The sequence below is a fragment of the Hemicordylus capensis genome, chromosome 2 (assembly GCF_027244095.1).
Source record: "Hemicordylus capensis ecotype Gifberg chromosome 2, rHemCap1.1.pri, whole genome shotgun sequence".
Taxonomy (NCBI): Eukaryota; Metazoa; Chordata; class Lepidosauria; order Squamata; family Cordylidae; genus Hemicordylus; species Hemicordylus capensis.
Window position 1 is genome coordinate 330,404,028 of NC_069658.1, and position 18,523 is coordinate 330,422,550.

General features: G+C 47.3%; 2 protein-coding genes across 4 annotated transcripts in view; both read right to left on the minus strand.

Moving 5' to 3' along the window:
- F12 (coagulation factor XII) overlaps positions 1–11,908 on the minus strand; it is a 31,395-nt gene extending 19,487 nt beyond the window's left edge. The window contains exon 1 of one of the 3 annotated variants that reach the window (XM_053287957.1): positions 11,806–11,908. Coding sequence is in view for 1 of the 3 variants with exons in the window: in XM_053287955.1 (XP_053143930.1) it covers positions 2,866–2,925 (60 nt within the window). In the remaining 2 variants the exon portion in view is untranslated. Of the gene's footprint in view, positions 1–1,104; positions 1,178–2,865; positions 2,994–11,805 lie in introns of those variants that run through there. The other 2 variants (XM_053287955.1, XM_053287956.1) reach the window with 2 other exon arrangements.
- A 5,320-nt stretch (positions 11,909–17,228) lies between these two features.
- On the minus strand, positions 17,229–18,290 carry LOC128343994 (lysophosphatidic acid receptor 6-like). The gene has a single exon (XM_053293434.1). The coding sequence runs from the start codon at positions 18,288–18,290 to the stop codon at positions 17,229–17,231; it is 1,062 nt and encodes a 353-aa protein (XP_053149409.1).
- Between the last annotated feature and the right edge of the window lie 233 nt (positions 18,291–18,523).

Here is an 18,523-nt window from a genome sequence, read left to right on the forward strand (position 1 = left end):
AGACAAAGCCCGACTTGTGTGTAGAGTGGGTCCAAGGATCTCGAAGGCACTGCGGGGTAAGTTTGGCTGATGTGTGAATGCACAAATTCTCTCCTGAAGGAGATTCAGGATAAAAGCCCTGTGTGTAAAGTTTCCTGGTTGTTTTTCACACAGCAGGCTTTACCATGAGTTTACTGTAAGTTTGAAGTTGCCCCCCAAAACGGATGCAAAAAGTGGATTTTAAAAATTGTGGATATAAATCAGACTATACTCTTAACATGCAATTAAAAACCTTAATCATGTGAGAAGTGCTCCCCGATAGCTCGCAGAGACTTTGGGGTGAATCTGGCCGATATATGAACACACACCCTTCATTCTGGAGGAGATGCAAACTAAAAGCCCTGTGTGAAAAACGCCCTGTTAACTTTTTTTTTTTTAAACTAGCATCATAATCTACTTTTTGTCTTTTGCTGTACCAGTCATTTTTTGTTTGAGATGATATACTATTTAGTATTTACTGGCACTTGAAGAATTTAGTCATAGAACTTACAAGAGTTGAAGGTCACCAAAGTTGTGCTGCAGCAATAGTATAGATCTTACCGTTTGCACATGCAGTCCGTTTGTAGGCCCTGAGAAAGTTGCTCAGCTACTACCACATGAACACTAGGAGCATCAAGGTGGTTTCAGGGCCTTCTGAGGGCCTTAGACCCCTGGCTGCTGCTCAGTACTGCCAAACCTGATGGTGGCCCTGCTTATAGGGCCAGAATGAAAGATTCCTCCTCCTTACAGCTGCCACTGCTATGCAGTTTGGAACCCCAGTTGGGTGAGCAAAGTAGAGCTGGAGAGAACTTTTCTTTGGTTGAAGAGAAATAATAATAAATAATAATTATAAATAATAATAACTTGAAGGCCTTGAATAATAATGACAAATACTATTTGGAGGCAATGACAAATACAGTTCACAAACGGAGGAAAGCAGTAGAGATGGCTGCTGTTCTCACATAATGTACACACAAAGCAAAGAAGAGAGGAGTGAGAATGAATGCTCCAGCTCCTGATGGACACATACACTTATGCACGCACACACATACACATGCGAGTACCAGACTGAGGAGTCCCCCTCACCCAGGAGCGGAGCCAGGCTGGCAGCAGTCTGGGTGCAGCCGGCACCGCAGCCCCCTGGACCCACACCCCGCTTCTGACGTCAGATGCGCCCGACTAGCCATGCCCGCACATCTGATGTAAGACATGGGGGCGTGGTCTCCCTTCCAAATGGGGCCATGTGGCCCCGTTTGGAAAGGAGGTCGGATTGCGCTGCTTTGAGCAGAGGGGGCCCGAATGATTCTCCCTGCCTTAAAGGCAGGGAGAGCCATTCCAGCCACGCTGCCAATGCAGCGTGGGCTGATCTTTCTTCTAAACGGGGCCGCGGGGCCACAAGGTCTCCTTTAAGGCAGGGAGAGTTTCTCCGGACGAGCCGCCAATGCAGCGCATGCCGATTTCGGCTCCAAACGGGTACACACAGCCCCGTTTGGAACCAAAATAACACCCCTGCATCTGACGTCAGATGCGGGGGGAGTGTTGGGGGGCGACACTCGTGGCCCCTGATTGGGCACAGCCCGGGTTCTTTGAACTCGTTCGCCCAATGGTGGCTCCGCCCCGCCCTCACAGCTCCGGCATGCATTACGCTCATAGAATGCATAGGGACGGTGGTGTTACTGCAGAATGATACTCTATATGCCATTTCGTTTGTTAAAAAAAGCACAATCAATATGTGCTGCTGCTCAGGAGAGGATAACAATACATAGCTTAAGCATTTGCATTTTTAAATGATTCACAAAATGGTGAGGCAATACTGGGAGGGAGGGGCGGAAGCAGACTGGCAGGTTTTTGTCCTGAATTTGGCCTGAGGGGATCGGGGGCTTCTACTGGAATAGCACAAGGTAAATGCTCCATCTCTGAAGTCAGAACAACATATTGAAGACTTTAAAAACAGTTTAAGGTTTTTCAGATTTGGGTAGACATGAGCAAGTGTGTTGCTGGCTGCCAGTGATGCCATGGGCACCAACCACATGGCTTCCACTTGATTTCACATGTAGCTTCAAACAGCAATGGAAGTGTGTGGGAGTGAACCACATTTTCTGATTGACAAACTATAGCAGCATAAGTGCTGGGGAAATGCAATTATAATTGTTGGAGATGGAGTTCCAGCGCATCAAGCTTTTGCACCAACTATCCTAATGACTACTAGGGGCATTGGGAGTAGAAATAGTGAGTAAGGGTCTCCCTAGCGGTTCTACACATCTCTACTCTATGACTCCTGATTGGACTCTTCAGGTATTTCCTGTGCAGAGTCAGATTTCCTTCCTTTCCTTGTAGAGAGCAGATGGAAGCATCTCTCTCTCTCTCCCTAACTATTCATTATGTAGTTCTATAGATTAGGATTAGGTCTTTCCTATCCAAAGTGTACTTCACCAATAAATACTTAGTATTTAGTTCTACAAGAATCAGTAGACCTGAACAGCTCAGTGGCAAATCATCATCAACAGGTCAGTGTGGACACCTGGCCAAAGCTGTTAAGGTGCATTGGAGGGTAGTCTAGCTCTGCACCCCACCCATGATTCTGGGGCCTTTCCACCTCCTGTTTCTTCTTTTAGACCTTTACCAACTATTACTAAATTCCTCTTCCCTTCCTCATGCACTAACTGCAAGTGCCCCTTCCACAGCCAGACTTGCGACCAATGTCCTGTCTGTTTAGTGGACAAGGTGCCTGTCTCAGTGCACATATTTTAGTCATGGTATTTTGCAATAAACAATAATGGGCCTAGAAGGATTGAAGTAGAAAAGAAGAAAGCAAGCTGAGTCTCAATAGCTGTGCTGGGATCTCACCGTTAATGGCTCCCCTGGGCTCAGAACCACAAACAGCAGCAGAAGTAGCAGGATTGCCATGGTGGTGCCTGGGCATGGATGAAATTGTGAGGTCTGTGCTCTGCTTCAGGCAAAGCAAACAGTTCCAGATCGATACAGCTCAAAGCAAAGGTCTTTGGGTAGGATTTAATCAGCAACATGGGGAGAGGCACAGGGGCAAACAATGGACTTGGGCAGAGAGATGGAGAGCCAGAAATAGAACTATGTTATGGGCACCTCTTAAAAACCTGTGTGTTGTTTCTGTGTACGGCATCATTCTACAAGCACAAAACCAGGTATCTAGCACACAATTTGGTTTTGTGGGAATGTCAGCTCTAGTCTGATGAATAAGAAATATTCCATGTATTGTTGAAAATGCATAGGCTGATGTTTCAGAAATCAAGGGGGTAGAGGCTCTAGAGGTGAGAGCTTATGGTCACCTCTCTCTCTCTCTCATTCTCTCTCCCTTGCCTTGCTTCACCTTGCCTATTTATTTCCCTACCACTGTGCTTCCTTCCCTTTAAAGGCAGCTCTGTTATCTGGTTTTTTTTCAGCTCCAGATTCAATCAGTTTCCTAAATGCTGCCAGGAATGACTTAACGGGACTATTTAAAAACTGGTATTTGAATCTGGCTTCATTCTGGCTTGATTTTATTGCTGTGTCACGTAAACAATGCACATTGCAGCTATATAATAAATGCTTGTGCCAGTGTCAATACCAACAACCTTAGCCTGATCCTCTTCCCCTCCTAGAAGAACCAGAATCTGTTGAGGAAAGAACTGAGATTTGGAAATGCCTACAAAGTGAACCCTGAACGCCTTAAAATATTATTCCAGTAAATACTAAGGTCCTTCTGAAATCTGGCAAGTTGAATAGCAGGAGCCTGTATCGTACAAAGGGTCTCCAAGGTAACATATACAGATCTTGTCAGTAGGTGTCCAGAGGGGAGAGGCAAGGGGAGGCAGTCCCCCCCACCCCCACAATTGAGCAAGTCCTATTGAATTCAGTGAAACTTACTCCCAGTTAAGCCAGTAGGTATAAGATTGCAGCCTTTGCCTCCCCCTGGAAAAAGTCCTGCAGGTACCCAATTTATTGGTTAATGCAAGAGGTTTTCAACCACTGACATCAACATTGAAAAACAATGTAATGAGGTAATGCTTGGAGATTATCAAATAGTTTATAGTACAAACCTATGCATGTTTGCTCAGTCTCACTAAATTTGGTAGCGGTTGTGAGTTTGATGGCAAAAACAGTATTCATATGAATTTACATCCAGATACAACTTGCAGCTCTTTTAAATGAACAGAAAACAATATACCCAACCAAAAATCAGTTGGTGTTTGTGGTTAATCCATTCCTTGATCCAGGCCACCTATGCAATGGGACTTTAGTTACTTTTATTCCATTCTTGGAGTAGAGGCGTGGCTAACAAACAGCCAGCAGCAAGAGCACTGAAAGCAGACTGCACTTGCTTCTCTGCAAATCTATATATTTAAAAGCCTTAGGACGTATGTCGCCTATCCCGTGGTATGTGGCACATCTCACGAGAGTTGTCCAGAGGAGAGAGAAGGCATGGAGTAGGGCTGAGCACAGACAGAGAGAGGCAGCTGCTGAGGAGGGGGAGGAGGGAGGGCCAAGGAGGATGTGGCGCTGCGGAAATCACAGAAGAAAGAAGAAGAGAAATTGAGCAGCAGCCTCCATCGCCCTGCCAAGTCTCCTCATGAGGAGGATGGCCGGGGCAGAAGAACGCACCGAGGCGCATTAGGGAGGTCTCCGCTGTTGTTTAACATCTACATGAAACTGCTGGGAGAGATCATCAGGATATTTGGTGCAGGGTGTTATCAGTATGCTGATGACACACAGATCTTTTTCTCCCTGTCAGCATCATCAGAAGGCCCTAAATGCCTGCCTGGAGGCAGTGAAGGGCTGGATGAGAGGTAACAGGCTGAGGCTGAATCCAGATAAGACGAAGGTACTTATTATGTAGGGTCGGAACATGGGAGATTATTTTGATCTGCCTGTTCTGGATGGGGTCACTCTTCCCCAGAAAGAAAAGGTATGCAGTCTGGGGGTGCTTCTGGACACAAAACTCTCCCTGATGTCCCAGGTTGAGGTGGTGGCCAGAGGTGCCTTTTATCAGCTTCGGCTGATACGCCAGCTGTGTCCATTTCTTGAAATAAATGACCTCAGAACAATAGTACATCTGCTGGTCACCTCCAGACCTGACTACTGCAATGTGCTCTATGTGGGGATGCCTTTGTTCATAGTCCAGAAACTGCAGTTGGTCCAGAATGTGGCAGCCAGGTTGGTCTCTGGGTCATCTCGGAGAGACCATATTACTCCTATCTTAAAAGATCTACACTGGTTGCCGATAAGTTTCTGGGCAAAATACAAGGTTTTGATTATAACCTATAAAGCCCTAAATAGCTTGGGCCCTATATATTTAAGAGAACGTCTTCTTTGCTATGAACCACACCACCCATTGAGAGGTTTGTCTGCAGAGAGGTTTGTCTGGAGGTTCGTCCGCAGTTGCCACTGGCTCGTCTGGTGGCTATTTGGGGATGGGCCTTCTCCATTCCTGCCCCGAGGCTTTGGAACACACTTCCTGCTGAAATAAGAGCCTCCCCATCTCTTACAACTTTTAAAAAGGCAGTCAAGATGCATTTGTTCACCCCGGCTTTTAATTAGATATTGTTTTAACTGTGTTTTTAATAGTTTTAATGTTTTAAATTTTAATTGTTGTAATGTTTTAATCTTTTGAGCTGTTGCCTTTATTGTTTTGTGGAAACCGTCCAGAGACTTGCATTTTGGTCGGTATACAAATGTGTTAAATAAATAAATAATAACTATGCCTTCTTCTCTTGATGTTGACAGGGAGAAAAAGATCTGTGTGTCATCAGCATATTGATAACACCCTGCACCAAATCTCCTGATGATCTCTCCCAGTGGTTTCATGTAGGTGTTAAAACAAAATCGGAGAAAATATGGAGCCCTGAGGGACACTAGATGAAAATTCAGTTTTTGAAGAATAACAGTCTCCTCGAGACACCATCTGGAATCTGCCTGTGAGGTAGGAGCGGAATCACTGCAAAGCAGTGCCTCCCACCCCCCAACTCTCTCAGACGTTCCAGAAGGATACTATGGTCAATAGTATCTAAAACTGCTGAGAGATCCAAAAGGATCAACAGAGTCACACTCCCTCTGTCAATTCCCAATTGGAGATCATCCATCAGGCCAGCCAAGGCAGTCTCCATCCCATAGCCCGTCCAAAAGTCAGTTTGAAATGGGTCTAGATCAGGCCTGCACAACTTATGCCCCCAGCTGTTTACAACACAAACCGGATACATACATCATACGATGCTTACTCATGCCTCATGATTTTGGAACTGAAAGTGAAAGTAGTGAAACCTCAACAGGTAAAGTAACTATCTAAAATTCCCTACATCGCCTGAATTTTCCCCTACATCTCACCACCTTTTAGGTAGAATTCCCTTTTCCCTGATTTTTGAAGCTCGAATTCCCTGAATTGGGGAAAATCCCTGCAGGGAACATCACTGGTGCTTCTTTTATTGAGTGGCACAGCATACCTTTCCAACAGCGACTGGCTCCTCTTCGTTTTATGATCTTCTGCTTTTGTTTTTATCAATATGCTTCCTGCTTTTCCTGAATTTGCTGTTCATGACTTCCACTCTACATTGGGACCTAGATGAGACCACTGGCTTGAAAGACTGGAAAATCTATTTATTTTGATAAAGAAAAATGGCCCCCCAAAAGTAATGGCAATAGACAATGCTGCTGTACCCACTACTCCCACTGAAATCTGTAGCCTATTGGGCCTTGCAGATTATAGTGGCAGATTCATCCCGTGGCTTGCCACAATTTCCCAACATCTGAGGGATCTTACAAAGAAAGATCAACCATGGGGATGGTTGGCTGAACATCAAACTGCTTTCACAGAACTCAGGTATACCCATGCAAGTGATGTTGTCATGTCATAATTTGACCCCAACAAAAAGACTGAACTTTTGGTGGACGCTAGCCCTCTTGGCCTGGGTGCTGTCCTCACACATGGCCATTTTTCTACCATAGCGTATACTAGCAAAGCTCTTGTTCTCAAACAGAGCAGGAGGCACTTGTAATTGCCTGGAGGCTTTTACTTCATATCTCCTCCGGAATAGAGTGTGCCAGTCCACATATTAGTTGTATTTACCCCAAAGTAGCTGCGGGCTGTCAGGGACCAATACAGACAGGACTCTGTTTCCCCCCGAATCGAGGCTGCACATCCTGCCTTAGCCCGAAGTCTGTCCAGCTTTTAAAAATCCTCTATTTTTTTAGTGGCTTTTGAGGGGAAAACCCCGAGGCTTCTGTTATGCCCTGCCGCTTCTCCCTTGATGTGTGGAGTGGCCATGCCAGTAATTCAGCTTTTCAAAACTGAAGGAAGGGGAGTTTACATAGACTTTAGATATACAGAATAGATGTAATCTGAGCCTTTTTGTCTGAGCTGATTCCATTTGCCTGCAGTTTTCTTCATGACAGAGAGAAAGCTCTGATCTCTGCTTTAAACTTCCCTGCCTCTTAAATCATCTGGGTGTGTGTGGGTGGAGGGAACATGAGGTGATGAAGGCAGTCACTCACGAAGGCAAGGGTTAAGCGTTCTGCTGTTTGATCCAGTTTTTGGCAATATGTCATGCTGGTCTTCCGTTCCTCCGTAGCTCAAACAATAAAAAAGCTCTTGCCTCCTACTCTCTGTAATGTGATTTGTGATTGGTTAGAGGAAAAACCCGGAGCAAGTTGGTGGGAATGCACAGGAAAAAGATCTGCCAGGGATTGCAGAGAGGAGGCGGCCCTATGTGAACTGTCCATTTAATATCTCTAATTAAACATCTTGCAAATCTGCTGCGAAGCAGATTCGCTCTTCAGATATCTTCAGATTCCACGGGCTCTATGGAACCATGCAGCTGATTTCGCTCATGAAGGTCACCAAGGTGTGGTGAAAACCAAAGCATTGTTAAGAGAGAAAGTATGTTCCTGGAGTTGATGCCCTTGCTGAACAATGTGTGTGATCTTGCTCTCGGTGCCAGCCTGCGGCTCCATTTCTCCTCTTCCTTCCTCACCATGGGCGGGAGGGGGGGGGCAGTGTTGATTTTTGTGATCTCCACAATGGCAGGCATCTGTTGGTTGTTTTTGATGACTATAGCCATTTTCCAGAGGTTGAAATGCTTATCAGCACCTTGGCTTAATAATAATCTCCTCAATAGATAAGATTTTCTATTCCTATGGCATACCAGCTGTTCTGGTATGTGTGCAAGCACACATCAGGCTTCACGCTCAGATTATGATGACTCCATATCTAGTAACAATGTCATCCCATTCAGCTCTCAAGATCCATCAGTCTCTGCAGCCCTATTTGATCCTGAGCAGTGCCATTCAGGTTAACCGCAAAGGATCAATCGTTGAGCTCCAAGCTATTTGCAGCCACCTAATGGCGCAGCAGGGAAATGACTTGACTGGCAAGCCAGAGGTTGCCAGTTTGAATCCCTGCTGGTATGTTTCCCAGACAATAGGAAACACCTATATCGGGCAGCAGCGATATAGGAAAGATGCTGGAAGGCATAATCTCATACTGTGAGGGAGATGGCAATGGTAAACCCCTCCTGTATTCTACCAAAGACAACCACAGGGCTCTGTGCTTGCCAGGAGTCAACACCGACTCGACGGCACATTTTACCTTTACTACATAACAGTAGCTGGTCATTAATCTGTGGACCAATTTTTAATCTATGTCCTTGTTTTATGTATATAGTTTTGTGTTCTGAATTTTGTTAGTATTTTGATGGGACTTGTCTTTTATTTGGGGGGAAAGGAGGGATATTTTTGGTTAATCCATTCTTTGATCCAGGACAGCTTTTGAATGGGTCTTTCGTTACTTTATACTAGTCCTGGAGTAGAGGCTCAGCTAACAAACAGCCAGCAGCAAGAGCACTGAAAGCAGACTGCACTTGCCTCTCTAAATTATATCTATTTCAAAAAACCATTCATATTTCTGATTCTACTCCACTGCCTTGTCCTTGCATACTACAATTCTTTCCTCTGGATTATACAGAGTACTGTGGTAAATGTGACCAAAGATTATTCCAGTGTGATGAAACTAGAAGAAGCCAGTCCAAACACTGAGGCTCTTCACATGACCTCAGGAGGGCTGCAGGGAAGGCAGGAGCTTGCCTGCCTTCCCCAGCAGACTGGCAGCAGCCATCTGTCCCTCTGCCATGCCACATCCCCACACGAGTGGTGGCATGGTGAAGGCCAGAGCTGGGAGCGGGAGGACTTCCCTCTCCCGTATCCCAAAGTGTCCCATCCCGCAAGTGCAGTGGCTGCTCTCATTAGAATAGTCGATGCCACCGTGCTTGGCACAGCCGCTGGCAGTGGGCCAGGGGAAAGCCTTTTAACCCAGCGGTGATAGTCCAGTAATGATCAGCTGGGGCTTTTACACACATGGCATTGAGCTTGCATCCCCTCCAGAATGGAGGCTGCGAGTCCACATGAGGGTTGTGCACGGAACCGGGTGGGGGTGGCTCGAGGGGGTGGGGTGGGTCTCACTTTAAGGGTGGAGGAAGCTGCTCTTCCCCCTCTCCCCGCTTTCCCCCCACCAGCACTTGGTGTCGATAAAAGCTTTGGGGGCAGCAGTGTACCTCCCAGCTGCCCCTTCCCCCTCTTTGGCCAGAGGTGGCCGGGAGTACTGGGTGCACGTGCACACGTCAGACAGGTGCATGCATGATCGTGATGTGCGAGTGCATGCAAATGACATGCACATGTGTGCACGGTACTTCCGTCCACTTTCGGACAAAGAGGGGGAAGGGGCAGCAGGGAGGTACACTGCCGCCCCGAAGGCTTTTACCGACACGAGCACCAGTGGGGGGAAAGCAGGGGGAGGGGTAAGTGCACCCTCTCCTGCCCTTAAAGTGAGACTCCCCTGCCTTTGAGCTTCAAACCCACCCCTCAGTGTTCAAATCTGTTTGGAGGCCCGTAAAAGGGCCTCTGAACAGGTTTGTGCACATTCCTAGTCCACATATTAACTGGATCAACCCCGAAGTCCCTGAGAGCTATCAGAGACCAGTACACAACTGACTCTGCTTTCCCCCGAATTACTGTTAAAAATTACTGTGCATTCTAGCTTGACCCGAATTATACCAGGGGTAAAAAAATCTTCTATTTGTGGCAGCTTTTTTTTTTTAACCGAGCTTTATGGAATGCCACGGGACTTCTCTTTTGGTGTGTGGATTGGCAATTGGCAGTAATTCAGTGGTGTGGTCTGCTCTGAGTGATTTACAATTGTACGCACTGCCGGGAGGAGGGGTTGTGGCAGATTGGTGAAATTATGTCCTTCCGAAACAGCTGTCAAGCTCTCTCACCTCCTCCTCTCTCTGATGGGACTGGAGTATCTTCTGATACTCCTCACAGCCTCCTCCTGCCTCGGAGGGTCAGCAAGTTGCCTACCGGCATCTCTGGTCTGCTGTGTGGAATCGACTCCCCTTGCCTCGTGCCAAGCAAGAAGTGCAGGAATGCAGCCTCAGCAGCAGGGGGATGCCAAGCAGAGAAGCCTCTGGAGCCGTCCTCCCTCCCTGCCAGGCAACCCCATCCCCACCATCACCCCCCCCAACACCCCCACCTCACCTGCCTGGCCAGAGAGACACCAGGAGCGCTGCCAGCCTCTGATTGCGGGGTGGGGGACTTCAAGCAGAGCTGCTCATCCCGGCTTCTCCAAACATTGGAGAACCCCAGCCCAGCCCTCTGCCTTCTGCAAAGCAGCAGCAGCAGCAGCGTGGGAAATTGCCATCTTCCTAATCTGAGCCCTTTGAACTTCCCTGCCTCTTAAATGGTCAGGTGGGGGAGGTGAGGTGCTGAAGGCAGTCACTCACAAAGGCAAAGATTTGGTCAGATTCGGCAGGTGAAGGCATGGAGAAAAAACCCAGAGCAATCAGTGAGAACGCACAAAGGAGAAAGATCGCAGGGAGTGCAGCCCATGGCTATGTGAGCCGTCCATCTAATCCCCCAAATTAAATGACCTCAAAGCAACTGCGAAGTAGATTCACTCCTCAGATACCTCAAGGCATAAAGCCATGTGTGAATAACCTCCTGCCGAGGTTAAAAAGTTGGGTTAGCAGAGGCAGAAGCGTTGGGATCGGCAGTAATCCTGGCGCTTCACACTGGATTGCCCTAGCCTGGGTTGGGCTGCTTGTGTGAATCTATATATATAATTCTCCTGGGTGTGCCTTTAGAACGTGCGTCCCAGCGCCTGATTGGTCCTGGCGCACCCAGGAGAATTGGCTGCCTGGGCAGCTGCGGAGGCAAGGCGGCGGGCCGGGCCGCGGCGGCGGTGTGGGCCAGGCTGCGGCGGCGGGCCAGGCTGTGGCGGCGGTGGGCCCCAGCCCGGTCGCAGATGTGAGGTGGCGGGGCGGCCCGGTGGTGGTGGTGCAGCAGCGGCGGGGCGGGGGCGGCCCGGCCCAGCAGCACAGTGGTGGTGGTGGGCCTGGCCTGGCCGCGGCGGCGGCACTCAGCCCAGCCGCGGCGGCGGCACCCAGGAGAACCGCGGAGGCGACTGCAGAGGCGGAGGCGGCCCGACCGCTGTGGTTGCGGCGGCTGCAGAGGTGGCGGCGGGCCGCAGAGGCAAGGAGGCAGCGGGCCCAGCTGCTGAGGCAAGGCAAGGCAGGCCCGGCTGCAGCAGCAGCACCTCGGCCGCCACGGTGGCGCTCTTATCCGGCAGCCTGGGCCCGGCCAGAGACTGGGGCAGGTGTGGTGGGGGGAGAGGTAGCTGGCCCCAAAGAGCACACAGATGCTCTGTGTGGGGGTCGGCTAGTAGCCTCATAAAGTAAGATGAGAAAAAAAGCCATCTAGTCCAGCATCCTGTTTCCAACAGTGGCTCACCAAGTGCTCCCAAGAAACCAATTGTTTAAGATAGAAGGGTGCTAGATCAGATGATACATCTGAGCCAGTCTCACCCACACAAGACAGGAGCACATGCTTACAACCTGCTCCCCCTCCTGGAGGTTTTACAGACAGGGCTTTCTCTCCCACTGAATCCATTCCTGATTGGAGTGTGCCAGTCCACATATTTGATGCATTTAACCCAACCTCCCTGCGGCCTATCAGGGACCAGGACAGGCAGGGCTTTGTTTTTCCCCACAGGGAGGCTGCGAATTCTGGTTTAGCTCAAGGTATGTCTGACTTAAAATAATCCTCTATTTCCAGCGGCCTTTGAAAAAAACCTTGATGTTTCTGCTAAGCTCCATGCTTGTCTTTGATGTGCGTAGGGGAACAGCCGAGGGCTATGTGAATGCTCCACCTAATCTCCCGGATTAAACTGTCTCAGATTTGCTGCGAAATAGATTCACTCCTCGGATACCCCACAGCATAAAGCCCTGTCTGTAAAACCTCCTGGTGCATTATTCCCCTTCTCATAATGGTATGGAGAGTAGTTAATCCAAATCATCCCTTCAGATGCAATCATGTGAGCTGGGCTAGCTCAGACAGATCATTTAGCATTAGTAGCAGCTTAAATAACCATAAAGCGACGGATTCCTTAAGTTAATTATGCATTTTGTGAGATCCTTTCTTTTGTCTGTCCTGAATCGATTGACACTCAATTTAATTGGTTGACCCCCGTAAAACTAAAAAGGTCCAGATGATTTAACCTTTCCTGATAGGAAAGGTCCAACCCTTGATTGTTTTGATTGACCTTTTATACATCTTTGTGATATCCTTTTTGAGATGGATTGACCAGAACTGTGCATGATATTCAAAATATGGCCACAGGCCACACTATAAATTTAATGGTATTATGATACTGGCCATTTTATTTTCACTCCTAACAGTTCCTAGCATTAAGTTTACATTTTTCACTGCTGCTGCACACTGAAGAGACATATTAATTGAACTGTCTGCCACAACCCAAAGATCACTTTCTTTGTTGGTTATAGCAAGTTCAGATTCCATGGTTGTATATGCGAAATTTGAATTTATGAAATTGGTGCTCAATTATAGATCTGCCCCTGGACCAGTTAGCTTATCCCATGATTGCTCAGTTATTTAGAAACCTTTGGTCAAGGGCTTTATTAAAGGCTTTTTGGCAGTCAAAGTAAATGATATCTGCTTTATTACCCCTAGCTGTATGTCTGTTGACATTCTCAGATAAGCTTATCAAGACAGGAATTCCCTTTGTAGAAGTCGTGTGGATTCTTTTTCAGTGAGATTTCCCCCCTACATGTTTAATACTTCTATCTTTAACAATGTTTTCTACTAGTTTACATGGCACAGAAACCAGACTAACTGGCATTTAATTTCCTACCTTCTTACCTTGATCCCTATGTAAGACTGGTATTATACTGGCAACCTTCCAGTCCTCAAAAGGGTGATTTTAGTGAAGTAGCATATTTTAGTTAGATAATCAACAATTTCATGTTCTTTAAAAACTCTGTCTAGACCTGGTGACTTATAATTTGTCAGTTAGTCTTAGAACTTCATCTCTTGTCACCTCTATTAGTCTTTCAATTGCTCTCAGCTCCAGAGGTGGTAAAGGTATGCTTCTTTGTCCAGTATCTTCCTGATACAGATTAGTACACAGAATTCATTTAGCTTCTCTGAAATCGCCTTTTCTTCTTCCGTAATCTTTTCATAGCTTTGCTGCCTAATAGTTTCAAGGCCAGTTTGGCTGGTTTTTGCTTTGATATATTTAAAGAAATGTTTCCTGTTTGTTTTAATATTTTTAGCAATATGATCCTCAAATTCTATTTTGCTGTTGTTGCTTGCCTATTGTCATCTTATATTTGCTATGCCAGAATCTGTGCTCCTTTCGTTCACCTCATTTGGACAAAACTTCCACTTTTTAAAGGAAGCCTTCTTGCCTTATATAGCTTCCCAGAGTCTGCTTGTTAATCATGCTGGCATCCTCTTAGACTGGTTTGTGCCTTTCCTAATCTGTACTATAAATGCCATCTGAACCTAGTAGTTTTAAATAAACTCCAATTTTCCTGAAAAGACTTGACCTTCCTGACTCTGCTTTTCAACTTTCTTTCAACTGACCCCTCACTTTTCAGGGCTCTTCTTTTGAAATCAAAAGGCTGTTCTCATGCTCACCCTAACCCAGGCTATGGAAGCCCAGCCTGGTTTAGGCTGTGTGTGATCAGGATTGGGCCTGATCCGATTGGGGCAGTGTCACCTAGCCTGGCTTTTTAGCCCATCTTTTAGCCAAGGTTAAGAGAGCAAGTACTCCCTTAACCCGGGCTTCCAGCTTTCGTGCGAGATTGGGTTTCTTCCAGCCCAGTGGCACACAGAGACGAGTGCCTACAGCGCCTGTCTCCTGGGGGAATCCCCGATGCAGTGTGTGTCCTGGCTCTCCAAAAATGCATCATGTGGAGACCAGCAACATTTTGTTCATTGTCTGGGGGGAAGGTGAGTGTAGTGAAGCCTTCTTCCCCCGCCCGCCCACCCTTACCTGGTCATGTGAACAACCTCTACATGTGACCATATTGGATGTTCTGAGCAACTTTGAAGTTGATAGCACCATTGTCACAGTTCCTGAGCAGTTTAACAACATTTGTTTCTCACACTACAGCCTGGGCACTACTGAGGATTAAGTCAAGAGTCACTTCTCTAGTCAGCTCCATGACTAACTCTACTAAGGCACAGAGACTGATCATATTTCAACATGCCTATTTGCTGTGACCTAAAAGTACATTTAGTATGGTTGTGTCATATGTTTACTTCATCAATGTGAGGATAGCTGGAAGTCTTCCTTTCTTACATCTCCTCCCTTGGTTGCTTCCCTGACTTATTTCTCCATCTCACACTCAACCTTAGAGTTTTGGAAGGTGGGTGATAATATGCTCCCAGTATGGAATTATTTGCGGGGGGCGAGGGGGCGGGCTGATTCACATTGATCTGTGGGAGAATTTATTCCCCTTAAGTTTTCTAGTTTATTGGCATTTATTGAAAAACCACACACATTTTCACACATGGCTCTATGCCTTGGGGTATCTGAAGAGCGAATCTGCTTCACAGCAGATTCGAGGCATTTTAAGGCATTTTAATTCGAGGGATTAGATGGACCATTCGCATAGCCATCAGCACCTCCATCAACACCTTTGGAGAAAGCAGAAGCTGCTGGAAATAGAGGATTTTTAAAAACCCGGACACAAAGCCCTGTCTGCCCACAGGGAGGTGGAGTTAAATCAAGCGAATATGTGGACTGGCACACTCCAATCAGGAATGGATTCAGTGGGGGAGAAAGCCCTGTCTGTAAAACCTCCAGGCAAGGAACATCTCCAGCATGCCTTCAATTTGTTTAATTTTTGTAATTGTTAAATTTGCAGTGCTTTTCACAAAATATTTTGGTGCATGATCTGCATGCATGATTTGCCCCTGCCGTATAAGATGGTAAATGTACATGCACGGATCTGTGCCTCTCTCTATATTCTTGCCATATATAAGCAAATAGTAACAAATTTGTTTTGCCTAATCTTATGGGAACGTTTACATTTTAACAATAATTGAAATGCCCAGTGCCCCTCCAACCCCGTGATCGCCAGTTCCCTGCCTCCGAATTTGGCTCTATTCATAAACATCCTCTGTAGTTAAAGGAGCATTGCCGCTCTTATGTTAAATCCCTGGTTTCCCTCAAGTATCACTTTAGGCAAACGAAACCGCAAACTCACAACACTCTGAATGGAAACTTTGGCATTGACAGGAGATAGAGGTGCACCTAGGTAATTTTGGAGCCTACACCTAAAAGCCTTTGGAGGCCCCCGCCCTTGCAAATTAAACATCATCACTCCCCCTACACACACACACAGTGACACAAGCAGTATTTTTATCTTGTGGGTTCTTGAGGGCACAAACAGCAACTGAACTCACGAGAATGAAAGAATATAAAACAGATATATTTATGCATATGCAGAAACTGCATATTTAATGCATAAATATGCATTAGCAGGAACATTTCAACACACAATTTAACATATTCCCATCCCCCATATTTCTTTCCCACAGTACCACCTCTGTCTCTAAAGCAAAGGTTACGCACGGTGCCCAGCGCAGATCAGTCACACTTTGCCACACGGCACGTGTGGACACCTGGGACAGACTAAAGAGGATTTGGGGGCCCCTGGGGGTGTGAATGCCCTGGACCAATCTGGAAGTCCAGGGGTACAGTGCCTCTGACAGGAAGAGCCCTGTAAGGTACAGAGGCTTCATCCATTGTACAATTCAATTGAAGTCCGTAAACATGATACCATATACTGTACTTGTGTCACCATCTTCATTTTGTCCAGATTTTGAGACTTTCTCCCCACACCAGGGTGCATTTTTGACCAGGCTGGATGATGAGTCAGTTTCAGTCTGAAATGCATCCGTATCTGGCTGGCAGACAATGATACAAGGTGATGATGTCACCTGCTGCTACCCCACCCCTTACTATATAGTCTTGGAGATAGCTGAGCAGGCTCATTCATGCAGTGAATGCTACAGCAGAGGAGCCTGAGGCCCTGGTCACTGCTATTTTCCTAGGTAAGCTGGGGACAATGGGAGATGAGTTCCCATTATTCCCAGCTTCCTTGGATGCTTCATGCTTGTGCAGCATTGACCACCAGGCCCTAAGGTCCTGTGCAGGCCTTCCTTTGCAAGTCCCTTCATAGATGTCCATGAAATCAACCCACTTATTCCAGATTATTTTCATTGTAGATTTTTCAGGGTTTACTTATTTCTACCCCAGATCTTCCTGGCTTTAAGGCCAGAACTTTTCTGCTTAGACAGACACAAAAGTATTGCAACAAGTCAGAAGCTTTGGTGCCTGAAAAACTCCAATGCCTACTCTCTCTCTCTCTCTCTCTCTCTCTCTCTGAGTTCACTTCTGCGCTTTGATTTTATACAACAGTGCTTCTGTATTGCTTCTCAGATCAACCCGTTTGGACTCCCTGACTGCCTGCACTGTGTTATCTGCTCTCACTGCCTTCAAATTGTCTCTCTGGCTACAGACTCGGTTAGTCTTGGAACTCTGAGAACATAATTTCCACATAAATTGGTTTGGACCAGCCAAGCCCAAACTATAAACCTTGCACCAAAAGCTAACACTGATCTCAGCCTGCAAAACAACAAGTATTCTTTAGCCATAAATTGCCCTGACAATCAGGTGATTCCATCTTCTTGCCTGCTTCAGATGACGGTGCCATTTTCGAGGCTGATCCTGTTCACAGTGTGATGAGTAATACAGTTTGGTGGTGCTGCTGGTGCTGGTGGGCATACACTTTGAAATCAGAGAATGCGTTGCAGAGAGGCCTTAGGCAAGCCCTTGCCCTCTAGGCCATGCTCCTGATGCCCTCCACTGCTGGGCTAGCTCCACCTGAATCTTGGAAGGGCTGCTGGTTTGTGCCACAGCAGGGCAGTTTCCAGTTGGCAGGCTTCATGCTGAAATAATACACCAGTGGGTCAAAAGCACTGTTGATGCTAGCCAGGGCCATGGTAGCACGCTGAGCTGAGCAAGTGAAATACAGCAGCCTTGGAGCTGACAGGATCCCAATCCGTCCGAGTGTGTGCAGGGTGTAGATGGTATGGAAGGGTAGGAAGCAGAGGGTGAGCAAGCTGGTCACCAACAGGAGGGTGCGGAGGGAGTGCCTCCGCAGTGAAGCGGTCTGGGCTGAACCACACCTCAGATTCATGATGCGCCGGGCAATCACCACGGAACAGATGATAATGGTGAGGAAAGGCACAAAGAAGCCCATGGCAGAGGAGACAAGGACCATGGCTGCCAGCCGCCCACTCCATACATGGGTCGGGAAATTCTCCATGCAGGCTGTGTTCCCATTTGGGAAGCGCCTGGTCACTGTGCTCTTGGAGAAGAGGCTCAATAGCCCAATCCCTATGGAGGCCCAGATGGCCACAGAGAGCAGCACACGGTAGAGGGGACGCCTCAGGCGCAGGTAGCGGACAGGTTGGGTGACAGCCAGGTAACGCTCCAGGCAGATGCAGGCCAGGAAGAGAGTACAGCTGAACATGTTGGCCAGGAAGAGTGCATTGGTGGCCTTACACAGGCCCTCCCCAAAGGGCCAGTCATTGTGCCTAGCATGGTACACAGCCTGTAATGGCAGGGACAGAGCAAACAACAGGTCGATGGCAATGAGGTTGTAGATGAAGACCATGACAGGAGGGGCCTGGGCCCGAGTGGCCCAGCAGCTCCACAAGGCCACACTGTTGGAGGCCAAGCTCAGCACACAAACCAGACTGTAAGTGATTGGAAGGAGCAGGTACTGGAACTCGACTTCTGCTGCACATTGCAAAAGTGCTGAATTGTTAGAGGAGGAGCTTGAGATCTCCTTTGAAGGCGAAGTCTCCCAGGACGCTTGTGTGTTATTTCCCCACATCTGTAAATTAAAAGCAAGAGCGGTGTGTCAGATTTACCCAGGGTAGGCTATCCTTTGAACCCTTCAGGAACTTGGCAGGATAGAAATGCCCCTGAGGAAAGAGCCTCGTGATCTTCTAGGTAAGGGTAAAATATCCCATGTGGAACACCAAATTCTCACTCTAAGAAAACTGTGCCTCCCAAAGATTCCAAATGATTTCAAAGGATACCTTTTACTGGACCTATTGTGTTAGC